Below are 17,635 nucleotides of genomic sequence, written 5' to 3'. Positions count from 1 at the left end.
ATTCACTAGTTGATGGATATTTAGATGGTCTCCACTCTTAGGCTATTATGAATAATGCTGCTACGAATACTAGTGTAGCCTTTGTACAGACTCGTTTAGAGAGTTTTCGAATCTCAAGTATGTATCTACTAATGGAATTGCTGAGTCATATGGTACCTCTAGGTTTAATTTTTTGAGGAACTGCCAGGTTGCTTTCCAAAGCAGCACAAAATGGTGATCAGAATTCAAGGCTAGAGCACAAGCAGATCAGCCTGGGTAACTGGTGGCCGAGAGAAGACAGGCTAAGGAAGAAAGAAGTGAAATTCCTCTTTCACTTGTCCGGGCCTCCCAAGTTGTTGCAGGAGAATGTGTCAGGACAGCTTCAAAAGTCAGAGGCTGTGATAAATGTAAAAATACTCTGACAAAGCAGAAGGTGACAAAAATCCTTTTCTAACTTCATAGGAAATTATAAGATCCAATTATAAAGTTATAAAATCCAATTGTAGTATATTTGTTTTGATGCCAGTAATGTAAAAGGTGCAGCTGAAGGACAGAAGCTTGACCATGGAACCTGAGCCGCTCCACGGAGCCTGGGGAGACGATAGCCATCTGGGGAGACATAGCCAAAGGAGCTTGAGGCAACGAACGGACATTCACACAGCCATTAGCTAAATGATCATACTTCTGATCAAAAGTTAGCAGCAGAATCCACAAATACCTCAAAAGAAAGTTTTTAAAGTCAGTAGTTATCTAGGATAAACCCCAATCCAAAAAATATATGTGCATCTTTAAGATTTTTTTTCTCAATTTACTATAATGCTTATATAATTCTTTTGTAATCATAAAAGTAACGGAGGTCTACAAAAAGAAAAAGCAGATGAATTTTTTCTCTTGTAAGACATACATTTACCCATGTAAATGGGTCATAAAACAATGGTATGCACATTTACATATTCCCCAAAGTGTCCTCACAACTGCTATCGTACCTTTGAACACTAGGCGGTATCACTTATTCTTTCCTTCCAATGTGTGTAAAATACACGAGAATCAAAGTCAAAGTTCTTCAGCAATCAGCTCAAAATATGCCTGTGCCAATCCTATTGCCTTTTGTTTTTCCTCAGTGAGGGTATTTTGGAAATATTTATTTCCAGACTGTTTTCAGTCTAAGGAAAGGTTAGAGTTCTTTGGTGACCCAAAGCAGGTCACAGCCCAACCACCCAGGTACATGTTTGGTCAGTTTTGTTAGACAAGCAAAGGAAGTATCCAACTCTTGATCTCAGCTCATGATCAGCTCATGATCTCAGGGTTGTGAGATTGAATCCTGCATAGGGCTCCACACTGGGCATGGAGCCTGCTTAATATTCTCTCGTCCTCTGCCCCTCCCCCACTTCCCTTTCTAAAAAAAAAAAAATGAAGTTATGTCCTTGTCCTCTGACAGGTGGGATGGTAGTTAGGCATGCAAAGCCTCACTGAGCCACACAACCCTATTGGACTTATGTTTTTCCCTACTAATGCCCACCCCCCGCCAAGACTAGTCCCTGAAAGACTGCCGGCCAAGCTCTGCCAGCCACGTATGAAGAAGGGACCCTAGAGCCATCCTCTGATCCTTTGTTCTTTCTCTTGGGGATTTAAAAATTAACTTCTGGGTACAAAGCCACCTGAAAGTTTACTGATATTGGTTTTTTTTTTAAAAAAAAACACTGATTATGGGTCTTTCTCTTAGCTGTGTCAGTTCTGGGTCCAATTAAACAATGTCTTATTAAGGCAGAAGGGCCAACCCACCAACTCTGCTCTCCAAACAAACGATCTCGCAGTCTTCCCCCCAGAAAGCAAAAACAAACACCCTGCCCTCTGCACCTCCCAACTAAGAAAAATGCTCTGGCTTCACTTCAATTGCCAGGGTGAGCAGAAAGTTCATCAGTGGAAGGTTTGACAGCAGGGACATGGCAGAGGAAGCTGAAGTCCCCTCCTGACTTCTGAACTGGTCTCGCTGGCAGGTCCAGCTGGTACATCCAGCTAGCAAGGCCAGCATTCTGTCGCTGATACACACAGCTGAAATGGATGAATGCAGAACTCCAGCCAGAGCAGATGGCTGTGGGTAATGTTAATTAATATTAAATGACACCAGATGATCGTAACTGATTTAAGAAACAGGGTACATAAGGGGAAAAAATCAAATCACAAAGTAACAAGCCCAACTTTCTTATCTGGGGCTACTATGTATTTTCATAGATTTATTTTCCTTCAGTCAAAAGCCTTTAATTCTTTGCGGTAAATAAAGGATTTCTATGGCAGTGGGAGAGAACAGTGTACACAGATCACTTTTCTATTGGCCCCAGCTCCTGTTTGGGACAGATCTGACCTCGAGAGAATGAGAAGAGCCTCTAGCTCCCCTCCTATCTTCTCTTCATCGTCTTCAGCCACCTCCAGGTGCTCACTAAGCTGATTATTGTCCAGACCTCTCCGCTTCTCCCCCAAACCTTCTCCCTACTTCCAGAAGCTCCTTTGCAATCACAGCCAGAGATCCACTCTATCCAATCTCAAGGACTCCCTCAGCTCCACTTAGGGCCCCAAATTCTATTCCAAAAAGTACAATATCTCCTAATCACACTAAACTCAACACTTGCCACACTGACCTTCTCATCTTCCCACTGAAACTAGCTCCCACTTTCCTACATGTATTTTTTTCAACTCAGGCATCTCTTCTCAATTGTTCTTCCCTTGTCTTAGTCCATTTAGACTTCTCTAACAAAACCACCACTGACCAGGTGAGTTAAACAACAGATGTGCAATCAAGGCATCAGCTGATTCAGTGTCTAGTAAGGGCCCACTTCCTGGCTCACAGACCACATCTCCTGGCTCTGTCATCACATGGTGGAAGGACGAGGAGGCTCTGAGTCCTTTTCATTCAGGCATTAATCCCATTCTCGTGAGGGCTTCACCCTCCTGACCTAATCACCTCCCAGAGGCTCCACCTCCAATACCATCCAATTAGGGATTAGGCTTCATTGTATAAATGTGAAGGGACACACACATTCAGTCCACAACATCCTCGGTCCCCCCAACCTCAAGTTGACTCCTTCCTTTACAATGAAGTGCACCTGCCATCTAGTCAGGCCCACTATCAGCCACCCAAGCTGACCTTTGGTCTCTCTATTGGTAATATGACAGCCAGGATTCAAAACTGCAGCTGTCCAACTCCAAAGCTCCTCTCTCCCTGCTTAAAACACACACACACACACACACACACACACACACACACACACAGTCCCCCAATGCCTATCAAAGTCCAAGCTCCTTAACCTCTCAATTCAGATTTTTTTTTCTTTTTTTTTAATTTTTATTTATTTATGAAAGTCACAGAGAGAGAGAGAGAGGCAGAGACACAGGCAGAGGGAGAAGCAGGCTCCATGCACCGGGAGCCCGATGTGGGATTCGATCCCGGGTCTCCAGGATCGCGCCCTGGGCCAAAGGCAGGCGCCAAACCGCTGCGCCACCCAGGGATCCCTCAATTCAGATTTTCTAAACGTTAACGGTCCAACCTTACCAGACTGTCTCCTGCAATCAACTGTGTAACATCTCCATCCCTACTAAATTAACACAGGCATACCTCATCTTATTGGACTTCACAGATACTGCGTTTTTTTATAGACTGAAGGTTCGTGGCAACCCTGTGTCCAGCAAGTCTGTTGGCCCCATTTTTCCATCACCAATTGCTCACTTCGTGTCTGCCACATTTTGCTAATTCTCACAATACTTCAAACTTTTTCATATTTGTTACAGTGATCTATGGTCAATGACTGAAACTCACCAAAAGCTCAGATGATAGCATTTTTAGCAATAAAGTATTTTTTAATTAAAATATGTAATCTTTTAGACATAATACTATTGCAGGCTTAACAGACTACAGCATAGCCTGTAGAGAAAAATTCATCTGACTTGCTTTATCGCGATATTCGCTTTACTGCAGTGGTCTGGAACTAAATCCACATTTCCAAGGTGTGCTTGTACCATTTCTGCTTTGGTTTCAATTCTGCCCCCCAAAAATGATCTCCTCCTAGTTCCATGCATATCTAAATCCTACCTCTCTCATGAACGGGTTCACATTATACCCAAATTCCTATAGCAACTGTTCACAAATTATTTAGCAATGACGTTGTTATTATAACATCTTGTCTGTTACTGACCTCAATTTTAACTCGTGGGAAGGAATTCAGATTGCTAAAGGGAAAACAAGTGGATGGTCTCTTCAAAAGCTAAACATAAAATCACCATTTGGGGATACCTAGGTGACTCAGTGAAGTGTCTGCCTTCAGCTCAGGTCATTATCTCAGGGTCATAATCTCAGAGTCTGTTTCTCCCAGAAACATGCTCTCATTCTCTCTCGCTCACTCTCTCAAATAAATAAAATCTTAAAAAAAAAAAAATCACTTTTACCATAGACTCCTAGGTATCTATCTATACAAAAGAAATGGAAAAACCTACTCATACAGACTTGCACGAGGATGTTCATAGCAACATTATGAAATTAGATCTTCCTCATTAGATAAATAGTGAAATATGGAATACCCATACAAAGGAATACTACTTAGGAATAAGAAGGAACAAACTACCAGCACATGCTGTGGCATAGATGAACCTTGAAAACATTACGCTAAGTGATAAGACACAAAAGACCACATGTTATAGATTTCATTATATGAAATAACCTGAAAAGGCAAATTTATGGAAACAGATTAGATTAGGGCTGGGAACTTCTAGAAGATAAAAAATTTTCTAAAACTGATAGATGATGATTGTGGCACTACTGTACAAATCACTTGATTTAAGTCTTCATCTGTAAAGTATACTTCAATGAAGATGTTAAAAATTCCAAAAAATTACAGTAGTTGCTCAAATAGTAGTTGAATGTACCTCTTACCCATTTGTATCCTTCTCACCACCTCTCCCCTGCAACTAGACCCTAAACATCGTGAGGGCAGACCTAGTTTCCCACTCATTTTTTTTAAAGAAAGATTTTATTTATTTATTCATGAGAGACACAGAGACAGAGAGAGGGAGAGGGAGAGGCAGAGACACAGGCAGAGGGAGATGCAGGCTCCATGCAGGGAGCCTGACATGGGACTCGATCCCAGGATCACACCCTGGGCTGAAGGCAGGCGCTAAACCACTGAGCCACCCGGGGATTCCCCACCCCACCCCCCACTCATTTTTTATGCTAATTTTTAACACAAACTGCATCTAACCCAAAGCTACACAAACACTGTGTTCATAACTATCGGTGGATTGGGTTTTGCCTCATCAGGCTATATATAGTGAGGCCACCAAAAGCATCAATGGAGAAATGGTGTATGTGGATGCAGAGGCAGAAGAAGTGTTCAAATCACGGCTCCTCCACTTCATAGCTATGAACTCCAAGGCAAGTGGATTACCCTCTCTAAGGGTGCTCCCCATCTAAAATGAGGACAACAGTGGTAGCTACCTCAGTTATATGGGGATGAAATCAGATGGTCTGGATAAAATGTGTAGCCCAGAGTTTGGAACATTTATTAGGAGTTCACTGAATGTTGGCTTAAAACACTCATACACAAACCAACACAAATGCACACACACCAGGTAAATCTCTTTCAAACAGGAAACAACCTGCAACAGCAGAGAAGACAATTAGGATGGCTCCACCCTCTTCTTGTCATCCAACAGGTAAGAGCAGCTCTGGGACAGCTCTTCTCCCTCCCAAGCCCAGCAAAGTTTCTGTGACCAAAAATACCACTATATTCATTTAACCCAAACAGCTACACATTGCCCACGACTTTCAACATTTAGTTTGTCTGACCCTCCACCTGCTGACTCCCATCCTGCAAGGTGGGATTTTACTTCCTGCCCCCTCAGTGTTTAAAAGGGCAACGCATCCAGTTCTAACTATGAGAGGAAGTAACAGGTCATGGGGAAACCAGAATATGTGTTTGTGTAAGACCCTCCACAACCGATTCTCTCTCCCACTATCAATGGTCCAGTTGGTGGCTCCTCTGTCAGCTAGATGAGGACAACCTGGAGCAGATCACCCAGCAAACCTGTAACAGATACAGTGTGAGTGAGAAATAAACTCTGTAGTATGCCTAGCAGTTTTGAGGGGTGCTAGTTCAGGATAACCAAGGCTCCCCTGACAAAGTCACAGGCTCTCAGGCTGTGAAAATATGTTATTTTAAAGGTCTTACCCCCCAAAAGCCTTCTAGACCCTCTTAATTCCCGTGGCTTCCATGATAAGTCACTCTCCTTGCTCTCTGGCAGTCTCTAACCCTTTCTCCTTAACCCTCATGGTCTCTTCCTCTGCCTAACCCACTACCCCCACCACCCCGCTGTGAACCAGGGTTTTGTCCTCACCTTGTTCGTCTTCTCATTCTATATGCTCTCCAGGTTGATCTTACCCACTCTTTCCTGACCCACCTACCACACACACGGTAACCCTACCCAAGCTATCCCAGGCTGGCTCCAGGCTTCCCTCATGCCCAAAGTCCTGCTGGCCAGCTCCATCTCATGCTCTACAAGCATCATAAACCCAACACATCTAACAGTCCTCTTGCACCCCCTACCTGGGCTAACAGCACGTTAACTCAACTTAGTCTTCCAGATCAGAAACCTGACAGTTAAGCTAAACTCCCTCCTCTCCTCTTCTTGCCCTCACCCCCGGTTCATCGAAATCACCACTCCCATTAATTTCACCTCTTAAATGTTTGTTACTTTTGTTTGAAGGTGAGGAGCATTTTTGTTTAATGTTTATTACAGTGACTGGTGCCAGGCATACAGTGATGCTCCACCTGAAGAGCACAGTTCAGTCCAGACCAAGAACCAAGAAAGCCACGATTTCTGAGTACATGTTATAAACTATGCCAAATGGCATCCTGCAGATGCACCTCATCTCTTTAGCCACTTGTTTAAGTAAAGGACTCGAAACACTGCCAAAGAAGCTTTCGTTCTTTATTAAATTCTCTTAAGCGTTACCAATATTATTATTCAAGTTTAAGACAGGGCATATCTTATGAAGTACTTATGGGTTCTCTTCTTATAAATAAATTTATAAAGAAAACATCCACTAATTCATCTCTACTTTCTCTAAGCTGCTCAATTTTCTAAAATTGAAAAGAACAATTCTGGTGTACTAAAACCAGAGCTGAGGCTTTTCAATATGCTCAATTACAATACTTTTAATTTAACTGAGCGGTTGGTGTCTTTTGATCATTTTAACTATTACACAGAAGTATGTGCTCATCACCCCTGTTCTTCAGCCTCAAAACACCTTTAGAATTTATTCTCTACATAGAAGAAACCATTACCAAGCTTACTGCAAATGTTTGATCATAAGTTTAAAAGCCTTTTATGCTCAACCCAGGCAGTGCTGTAACTGCTCATTTTAGATGACTACCCTACACACTTCCAACACCCAAAACCCCTTTCTTCTTTCTATAAATTCTTCTGCAGAAAGAGTGGTCAAGAAAATTGTTCTAAAACCCAAAAATGCATAGGAATTTATGCTTCATTTCTACTTCTTTCCTCAGGATGGAAAATCTGGTTAGTCTTTAACTTGGTCTAATCATGGCTCTGATAGCAATGCCAAATATTCTAATGCACAAACAGAAAGCCTAAACTGGCATCAGGCATGAGAGGATGATACTTCTAAATACTTCCTATTATTCTGAAAACACTAGCACCGTCCTTTCAGTGAGCTCCAAAACACTGTGGGTTAAGTCACCATTTTAAATCGTTTCAATTCAATAGCGAAAATTACCTGGCAAGTATTCTTAGCACTACCTGAAAACAAGGTGGGGGAGGAGGGTGCCAACAAGGTTTATGTGACTTGCCCAAAACTGTAAATCTAAAACCTGACTGTTGGGATAGCTGCCAACAACCTGAAATTGCTTACTCTAAAAAACATTACCAAATCAGCTGATCTTTTTTTAATCCAAGGTTTTCTCTTTTTTTCCCTCAGACAAAGCACAGCATTTTTCTCTCAGAACATACCAGTCAGGGTATTGCTAATTAACTTGACTGGGTGGCTTTATAGTCTCAGGCCAGACGGTCTAGCTGGCTGCTAGGAAAAAGGTTTCGTAGCTTAAAAATATATTATATGAAGTGTTAGTTCACGATGTGTGTGAAAACGATTTCTAAATTGCTGCAAGAGCAGAATGTTAAGGCAACATCAGAAAACAGAGGTGTTGTAAAACACTAAGCCCTACTCCCCACCTGGTAAATAGAGCTAAATGATAAGATGTTACTCAATCCCCTGATACAAAAACGTCCCAAAATAATCTGTTGAACTTGACTTTGCAATTTCATCTTTTATATTTTGATGGCAGTGAGAGAAACCCTGGGGCTTTAACTCCCTTGCAAAAAATTTCAACATCTGATTTACTCACGAGGCTTAAAATAAGGAAGGAAAATATAAAATAAGTTGTCCTTTGCTTGGCAACCATCCTTTTTAATTACCTATTTCTATACTGTATCCAGGCTACACCTGGGTATGGATGGCTAATTTGGATATAGAAAACACCAAGGATCACTTCTGGAAGAAACACAAGACAATAAACTTCTCCATCAGTACATCAACAGCATCAGGGTAAGCAAGAAAAGGACTTTACCGAGAGCTTGACATTTACACTTTTTGACAGAACTGAAATACACTGAATTACAGAGCAAATTCACTGAACAACAAAGAAAAATCTGTCCTTGTAAAGGCTATTTTTTTTTTTACCCCCAAAAAAGTGGTTCAATTTTGATACTTACACCACACACTGGTTAAGAAAATAAAGCGCGGTGTTTAGCAACGGGGCAATCCTAACTACCATGAGGTGCACAGGGCTCACCCTCACCGGCAACCACTAAGGTCAGCAGGGCCAGGGACAAGGAGAGCCGCCTATTTCTCTGCACAAGCCGCCGCGGTCTCCTTATTGAAGCCCCGGATGGAGAGATCATAGACCACCTCCTCCACTTTCTTCACGTCATACTTCAAGCCATCATAGCGCTTCCTCAGGGAGTCGTTTTTCAGGTTGAGAAGGCGGAAGCCAGAATCGAGCTCATTGATGAAGGTGGAGATGTGGAGGGGCCGAGAGTAGTCTCCAGCAGTCACACTGTTCACAGACAGCCTCGACTACACGAGGGAAGGCAAAAAGGGATATGTTACAACAGGGCTCTTTAGCATGTCTTCCTCCCAATCACAACTAAAACACCCTCAAAGCCATGCAACTTTTCTACACCATCTTCCTTAATTATGTTCTGACAATTGTTTGGTATTACAAAATTATTTCATAACTCAAGAAACCATCCCCTTACTTTTGGAGTTTTCTCTGGGTACAAGTTTTCATGATAGGAACAAAGGCTCCAATGGACACCTTTATAACAGCCCTTTTTTTGATCTTTAAAATTATTTTTGGGGGATCCCTGGGTGGCTGAGCAGTTTAGCGCCTGCCTTTGGCCCAGGGCGCAATCCTGGAGTCCCGGGATTGAGTCCCGCGTCGGGCTCCCGGCATGGAGCCTGCTTCTCCCTCCTCCTGTCTCTGCCTCTCTCTCTATGTCTATCATAAATAAATAAATAAATAAATAAATAAATAAATAAATAAATAAATAAATAAATAAATAAATAAGTCTTTTTTTAAAGGTAAATAAATAAATAAATAATTTTCATGGGGGAATTTCTCCAAAGAGACATTAAGAGAATATAGGCAAAAATAACATGTGGCTATAAAATTAAATAGTTCTCCAAAACAATGTATGTATTTACACATTACTAGGAATATAAACATTCTGCCAAAACTTTGAAAGGAAGAAGTATTACCATGTTTTAAAATTCACAAATCAGGGGTGCCTGGGTGGCTCAGTCAGTTAAGTGTCTGCCTTCAGCTTAGGTCATAATCCGAGCCCAGCTGTAAGCTCCCTGCTCAGCAGGGAGTCTACTTCTCCCTCTTACTTTGCCCCTCTCCACGCCATTTGTGCTCTCCCTCGCTGTCTCTCTCAAATGAATAGAATCTTTAAAGATAATAATATTAATAGGGCAGCCTGGGTTGCTCAGTGGTTTAGCACCACCTTCGGCCCAGGGCCTGATCCTAGAGACCCGGGATCGAGTCCCACGTCGGGCTCCCTGCATGGAGCCTGCTTCTCCCTCTGCCTGTGTCTCGGCCTCTCTCTCTCTCTGTCTCTGTCATGAATAAATAAAATCTTTAAAAAAAAATAGTAATAATAATATAAATAAATACAAATTCACACATTAGTTAAGTATGCACAGCTAGCTCATTGTTTGAATTGGCCTTTCTCAGATGACTAGCAAAACGTAACACACACAAGGTACAATGACAAATTGGTGGTTGATGGCTTAGAAAATATTTCCTGCATTTTTGTACCTATTTTAAAAACTGACAGCAAAGTGGGAAGCAAACGGCAGGGGCACCTGGCTGACTCAGTCAGTGGAGCATATGACTTGGAATTGTGAGTTCAAGACCCACATCAGGCATGGAGCCTACTTAAAAAGAAAATTAAAAAAAAACTAAAAAAAATTTAAAAAAGCAAATGGCAAATCACTAAGCTTCTTACCAATTCACTGGCAAGAATTAGAACTCCTGAGAGATAATCTTCTACATCCAGATGAAATCCTTTCTCCCGATCTGGCTCAACTAAAAAATATACCAAAGTAAAAATAAGGTCATGATGTGAACAGAACCAGGTCCTACAAATATAAAATACTACATACATAATTTCTCCCAACAAAAGAAGAAAAATAATCTTTTACAATTGTCTTTTGAATGTGTTCATACTTCTGGCAACTAGGCCGCATTGTGGATTTCTGAGCTCTTTAGACAGCAATTTTTCCTTTCATTCTTCTCTTCAAAGAATAATACCAACAAGAATATTGTCTAGCTATATCAGAGAACATCTTTGTTTTTGGACAAAACATGTGGCAGCGTTTAAAGGAGGAGCCATAATATTACAAGTGGCTTTCAAATGGTTCATACATACACATTGAGAAGACTGAAAAACACAGCAAAATGTTAGGTAGAAAATCTAAGTGTTGTGTAAACAGGTATTCACTGTACTATTCTTTCAATTTTCCATAGGCTAGGATTTTTTAAAAACTAAATTTCACAAACTTAAAGAAACACTCGTGTACAAAAAGCCACTACATGTGTTTACTTTTTATGTTTCCAAGTCATTAGTTTTCCATTTAGCTCTCATTTGTTTTAACAGAAAGTTCAAGCAAACAATAGTTCCCCCTCAACCAAATATTAAGCTACCATGCCTGATTCTGCAGATCCATGCTAATGAAGACACTTACTGCCCAGAATTTCTGTAACCGCTTCTCGAGTCACTAGTGTTTCTGATTCCAAGTACACAACAAATGCTGCCAAGAAGACCAAACGCTGCAACACAAACCTCCAGTGCTCATGAAATCTGCATGGATATAAGCTCGTTTAGGTTAAGGGATCAGGGGGCCTTAAAAAAGATAAGTTTAGTACAGTAGCAAACATTTTAGAAATAAGAAGCTTTTTCAAATCAAATCTATGTAAAACACCAACGTGTAAAGCATGTAAGAACAATATAACACTTAAATATATCAGATGGATTCAGTATGAGTTTTACAAGCTCAAAGTTGTAACGACTACTTATAAGAAGTTCGATAAACGAGAGCCATGACCCAACTTTAATGAATATAAAAATATTTACAATGTAAGTTTATAGATGACAAGAACGACTGTATTTTAGAAGTTTAATCAGTAAGAACAATGATGCTGCTCTGAGAAAAATTAAAATTGGCAAGTACAGTTTGATCAGAACAGCAACTGTGTATCAGCCTCAACACCTAACTTACTCTCACATTTTGACTTGAGTGTAGCGTATCAAGAAAATCCTAATTCACACATTTAATAAAAAAATACCATTTACGTTCACTAAGCTGATAGACTTAAACTTTCAGGATACTGCAATTAAACTGAGCTAGCCCGAAAAAAGGAATCGGAAATTTTACACCCCCAAATATTTATGCTATGCCTCCTGAATTTCAAATATGGCAAATTCAAAAAACTTTTGCAATGCAATTTGAGTCAAACAAAACCTTCTAAGGGCCAAATCACCCAGAAGTCAGCCTCAGAATGACCTCCAAACTACATGATCTCTCAAGATCCTGTCAATTCTATTGTTCAGTGTCTCTATACATTCATTATTACCTTACAGCAGGGGTCAGCAAACTTTAATATTTTAGGCTTACTGAACCACATTCAGTCTCTGTCACATATTCTTATTGGGGTGTTTTTGGCTTTTTTTTTTTTTTTTTTAACAACCCTTTAAAATATAAGCAGTTCTTATCTTCCAAAGGCGGCGGGCCACAGGTAGTTTGCCAACGCCTGCCTTAAACTATCTTGTAAAGTTATATTATCCACTTTCTACATATGTGTCCTATTTTTTGCCCACACATGTCTTAACAGAACGTCTTTTTCAGTAGGAAAACAAACACAAGTAAAGACTTTAGGTTCTTATTCACCGTATTTCGTCAATACCCAAATGCAGCTTTTTCCAGTTTAACGTCTATGAAATTAGGATGTATTTTACAATCTATAAACTTCATAATTACGATTGGCAACAAATCTTCTTCCCTAGTGGTACATAAAATGGTAACTCTTAAAATTAATGGTGCTACAGATTCAACAAGACACAGCATAAAATATTAACTAAATATGCTACTTGGCAGTAAAATTCAAACTCTGAGGTAACATTCAATTCATTTATATAGTGCTACCGAATCTCATAATTTAACAGCATAAATATGGTTCATCCAATTTCACAAGTAATTTAAACACACTAAAGAGATATTCTTTAGTTGATTGTCATACAATGACTATTTTCGTTTTCATTCCTTTTTCATGGTAAAAATTCTACATGTTCCTTAAGAAAATTCTCAAAGGAAGGAAAAAAATAAAATCACCAATTTTGTCGCTATTAAAATACCATCACTATTAATAGTCTGATTCTTTTTGGTTTTTCTACATAGATGAATTTTTACCTAGTTCTAAGCAATCATTCAGCACATACAAAGGTCTGCATTTTTATTTAAAACGTTATGAAGGGGATCCCTGGGTGGCGCAGCGGTTTGGCGCCTGCCTTTGGCCCAGGGCGCGATCCTGGAGACCTGGGATCGAATCCCACGTCGGGCTCCCGGTGCATGGAGCCTGCTTCTCCCTCTGCCTGTGTCTCTGCCTCTCTCTCTCTCTCTCTCTCTCTCTCTCTCTCTGTGACTATCATAAATAAATAAAAATTAAAAAAAAAAATAAAACGTTACGGAAATGGGATCCCTGAGTGGCTCAGCGGTTTGGTGCCCGCCTTCAGCCCAGGGCATGATCCTGGAGTCCCGGATAGGGTTCCCTGCATGGGGCCTGCTTCTCCCTCTGCCTGTGTGTGTGTGTGTGTGTGTGTGTGTGTGTGTGTGTGTCTCATGAGTAAATAAATAAAATCTTTAAAAAAAAAAAAAAGTCACGAAATAATGCTATTTTTCTTACAAACCTGTAATACTGTTCAGCAGGGAACTTGGTCTTCAAAGATGTTAGATGTGTTTTTACTGTACCAAAATGTTCTCGAGCCTTCAAACACCTCTTTGGAACTGATCACAAAAAGATAATCAAACAAAGTAATGAAAGATTTATCAAATTTCAAATACAGTTCTTCCTTAATAACCTATGCAGTCTACTGGAAATAAATCAACTTAAAAAAAAAAAAAAAAAAGAAATCTCATGACCAAATGCAGGGTATGCATCTCTACTTTTCAACTGGCTCCCAATATTTCATCTCTAGTTTCCCTACTGATTTACTAACACTGAAATCTAGACAAAAATTTGCTGAAACGGAATACTTCAGCAGACAAGTCAGTAATCTATCTATCCTAAAGGTCATCCTTAAAGGGCCATGTACCTGCTGCTATTCCTAGTCAGTTCTTAAAGGATGCCTAAAATTGGACAGCTTTGAGCTCCCCATATTTTCTCAAAAAGTTGTATCCAGTATTCTCCATCTGACTGACCAACTCCATACCACTGAGAAAAATGACTTGCCTCTCACACTTGTAAGTTACATAATAACTTTCACTGACGATATGTTTTAGCTCTTTCAGTTGTGCTGACTACATCTTACAATGAAGGCTCCAGCGTCTGAACTTGTATCTGATCTCCATTCACGTGGCTGACTATAAACACATTACACTGGCCATTTCTTATCTGCAAATGCATATTAAACCATATTCAATGAATGAAAGATTGGGCTTAAAAGCAAGAGAGCCAGCCAAATAAAAGATACACAAGAGAGCTGCAAAGCTACTACAATTACCACATTATAATCACATTGTCATGTCACCGTGTTAGAGTGGAAGATCAACCGTAACACACAGAAATCTATAAACCTATAAAAACCTAACTCACCTGCTTCTCCCATTTTTATTCACCGTATAACATGAGGGACATTTTTCTTAATAAAATGACACAGACTTGAAATGTCTTCTGAACGGAAATTAACTATTTAAGTGAGAGACCGGTAAATTGGGATTTTAAAAACCCTTCAGAATCAAAAGAACTTACTGTCCTGAAAACCAGCACCCTGATGGACCCCTTGCAGTAGAGTTAAGATCTCTCGAGCTGTTTGTTCTAAACTCTGTACAACTTTTCGGATTTCCTAGAGAAATTAAAAATCAAAGTAACAGATAAACTCCACATAATGATTATCACAACCTCAAACCAAAATATACTAGACGGCACAGGTTAAATAAATATCCACGGCATCTTCACCCACATTCAGAACTCTGACACTCTTTGCAAGGACTGAACTGGTGCAGATAACATCCAGGTTTGAGTCCTGACTCTGCCACTTCCTTCCTCTGTGAGACCTTCGGGAGGTTATGAAAGCCTGAGATTTCTCACGTAACCTTCAAAGGATCACCGCCACCCACCCCAAACATCCCACCGGGACGCCATTCAAAGAGAGCAAGCGTCTGAAGGGGATTCGTGAAAGGAAGAACGCAAGGCCATACAAACACCCGGCATTTTTCGATCATTTCACAAACAGTCACTGAGCAGACACACGTGCAAATGTAGATACCGGGCACCCAACCAGACAGCCCTTTCCTTCTCGCAGCTGAGAGCCTCACTGGGGAGACGCGTTTGAAACCATACGGACCGCAGGGGGGCCCCGCTGCTAGGAAACACGGCAGGGATCGTGTTCAGGACTGGGACATCAAAGACAGGAAGAGGAAATAACCAGGAAAAAGAAAGCAGAGGTGCGAATTCCAGGAAAGTAGACCGTACGTGCAGAAGTCCCGGAACAAGAAGCTACCTGCGGGACTGGGGGAACGAAAGCAAAGTAAACTGAACGTGATACACAACGGAAGATGGCGAGAGCGAGACGGGGCGCGGGGGTGGGGGGGGGGGCACCTGTGGGCCACGAGGGCCCCGACCACTAGTCGAAGTGGGAGAAGAAGCCACAGGAGAGCCTCAAGGAGAAAAGGCCACGTGTGCTCTGAAGCCACAACAACAACAGACACGTGAAACGCGTGTGCTGCCTTGCGCCCCCGGCACCGACGGAACCTTCGACACTAACAAGCGCCGAAAAGGGAGACTGACGCTCAAACGAGGTTGCCGACGGGTGGGAGCCGAGCCCGGAGCGCAGGAAACCAAGACGAGGCGGCAGGAGGGCGGGTGGAGGGGGAGCGTGCCCTAAGCCGAACGAGGGAAGCGACCCACCCCCGAGGCTTCCCCGCCGCCCGAGGCAGGGCGGCGAGGAGGGCCGAGCGAGGCGGCCCAGCGAGCGGGGAGAGGGGAGGGGAGGCGGCGGGAGGGGAGGAGAGGGGGCTCGCCTCTCGGATGTCCTGCTCCGCAGCCAAAAAGCCCTGCAGCTCCACGAAGATCTCGCTCACAGACATGGCGCCGGCTGCACAACGATCAGCCAGTGCGGCGAGCGCGGCCGCCCAAACGCGCTCCAGAGGCCGCCAGCGCACTCAGTCGCAACACCCGCCGCCGCCGCCGCCGCCGCCGCCGCCGCCGCCGCCGCGTCCCCCGGGCCCTGCGCTACGGACGTCGCTGGGGTCCTCTGAGGTCCGCGGCGCGCAGGACGCCGGGCCGTCCGCCGTGCTGCCTGATGCGCCGCCCCCACCCCCGGCCCGGAAGCCGCGGCGCGCGCCCAGCGCCCAGGGGGCGGGGCGGAAAGGAGTGGGCGGGGCTTCCAGGGAGGCCTTTTCGGACAGGCATCGCCGCGGACAGCCCGCGCCGTGGGGAGCCCGCAGGGGCGGGGCCGGCTTGGCGGCGGGGCGGGGGAGCGCGGCTCCGGCTTCCGTGTCTGTCTTGTGCCGGGGCGGCGGGGAGGGAGACGCGCGCACAGGCAGGTGCAGGAAGCTGTACGGAGATTGCCGTTTCCGTGCGGAAACCGGGAAAACAGTGCATTCGTGTTTGCAAGAAGTACACGGGAAACAAGAGTGCCTGGGACCGTGGGGGTGGGGGTGGACCGCGGGCGAAAATGTTCGGCGTGCGGTGTTCTCTGGGTCTGACTTCTGTGAGTTACGTGAATTCTCTGACTGCTGGGCGGGAAGTTTCTCTTCCTCTCAGCTAGCACCTCCTTACTCCAGTCCCCCTGGAGGCAGGCGCCCCGAGGATTCCTCGTCCTTGCAGAGGTTTCCATACATCGACCCTCAAACTGGAACGTCTGTGCGTGCGTCGTGCCCACCTGGAAACGGAGCCCATGAGAGGCAAGTCCGGGCCGAGATCGAACAACTGCAAGTCGGCGAGCGCAGGCTCAGCAATTAACCCGGAGGGGGTCGTCGGGGGCTGCGGGACCACAGGACTTGGAGAAAAGACAGAGAGTTAGTTGTTGGTGTGCACGGACGGGCTGAAGGCTGGGCCTCGTGGCTGCACGCTGGTCACCGCTGCCGTTGTCGTCCTGGTTAGTGACCTCTCCCGCCTTCAGGAGGCCCGCAACCGGGAGCCCCAGCACTGCTCCTAAATCGAATCCTGTTGATTTTACAAGCACTTGCTTGTGGAGCGATTGCTTCTGGACCAGTCTTTTTCTTTTTTTCTTTTTTTTCTTTTTTTTTTTAAGTATTTATGTATTTGAGAGAGAGTGAGGTTGAGGGCCGCCTTCCGCCCAGGCGGTGATCCCCGAGACCCCGGGTCGAGTCCCGCACCGGGCTCCCTGCACGGAGCCTGCTTCTCTCTGCGTCGCTCATAAATAAGTAAGATCCCAGAGAGCCAGAGCGAGCCCAGGAGTGAGCACGGGGGCGGGGGCAGAGGGAGAGGGGGAGGGGGAGAAACCCTCAAGCCAACTCTGAGATCCCACGACCTGGAGACCGTGACCTCAGTGGAACTCAAGAGCCAGTGGCTGACCTGGTCACCCAGGAGCCCCTGGACAGCTCCTCTCTTTCCAGTTCAAGAGTTCACCGGCCCTTGGTTGTAGGAAGGAAAATGGAGCTTTTCTGGAAACGGAGTCCCTCGTGTCTAGAAATTGTATGCGATTCCACGGTAGGATGCACTCTCCAAATGAACTAAAATGATTACTTATTTCAACTAGATGAAATTTGTTTGCTTTGTGTGGGAGGTTACTCTAAAACTTTACGGGAAGGACACCATATCTTCATTATACTTCTGCAAAGTGG

General features: G+C 43.6%; 1 protein-coding gene across 2 annotated transcripts; it reads right to left on the bottom strand.

The window, feature by feature from the left end:
- Window positions 1-6,940: 6,940 nt before the first annotated feature.
- TSN (translin) lies at window positions 6,941-16,058 on the bottom strand. 2 transcript variants are annotated; one of them, XM_055316250.1, is made up of 6 exons: window positions 15,848-16,054; window positions 14,577-14,670; window positions 13,516-13,612; window positions 11,297-11,412; window positions 10,558-10,637; window positions 6,941-9,121 (listed from the first exon to the last, which is right to left on the bottom strand). In XM_055316250.1, the coding sequence occupies exons 1-6, from the start codon at window positions 15,911-15,913 to the stop codon at window positions 8,888-8,890; spliced, it is 687 nt and encodes a 228-aa protein (XP_055172225.1). In that variant the 5' UTR covers window positions 15,914-16,054; the 3' UTR covers window positions 6,941-8,887. The 2 variants fall into 2 exon arrangements, with proteins under 2 accessions (XP_055172225.1, XP_055172226.1); XM_055316251.1 differs by lacking the exon at window positions 10,558-10,637 and having other exon boundaries at window positions 8,904-9,121; window positions 15,848-16,058.
- Between the last annotated feature and the right edge of the window lie 1,577 nt (window positions 16,059-17,635).

Source organism: Nyctereutes procyonoides, unplaced genomic scaffold (genome assembly GCF_905146905.1).
Source record: "Nyctereutes procyonoides isolate TBG_1078 unplaced genomic scaffold, NYPRO_anot_genome, whole genome shotgun sequence".
NCBI classification, from domain to species: Eukaryota; Metazoa; Chordata; class Mammalia; order Carnivora; family Canidae; genus Nyctereutes; species Nyctereutes procyonoides.
The sequence above is the reverse complement of the archived record's forward strand: the minus strand, read 5'-3'. Positions and strand labels throughout refer to the sequence as shown.

Excerpts from the sequence above, each read along its gene's own strand:
- TSN (XM_055316250.1), bottom strand. The coding sequence starts at position 15,913 with ATGTCTGTGAGCGAGATCTTCGTGGAGCTGCAGGGCTTTTTGGCTGCG. Across the intron at positions 14,671-15,847 it reads CGGAGCAGGACATCCGAGAG|GAAATCCGAAAAGTTGTACA; the intron begins GCGAGCCCCCTC and ends TAATTTCTCTAG. Across the intron at positions 10,638-11,296 it reads GGTTACAGAAATTCTGGGCA|TTGAGCCAGATCGGGAGAAA; the intron begins GTAAGTGTCTTC and ends TATATTTTTTAG.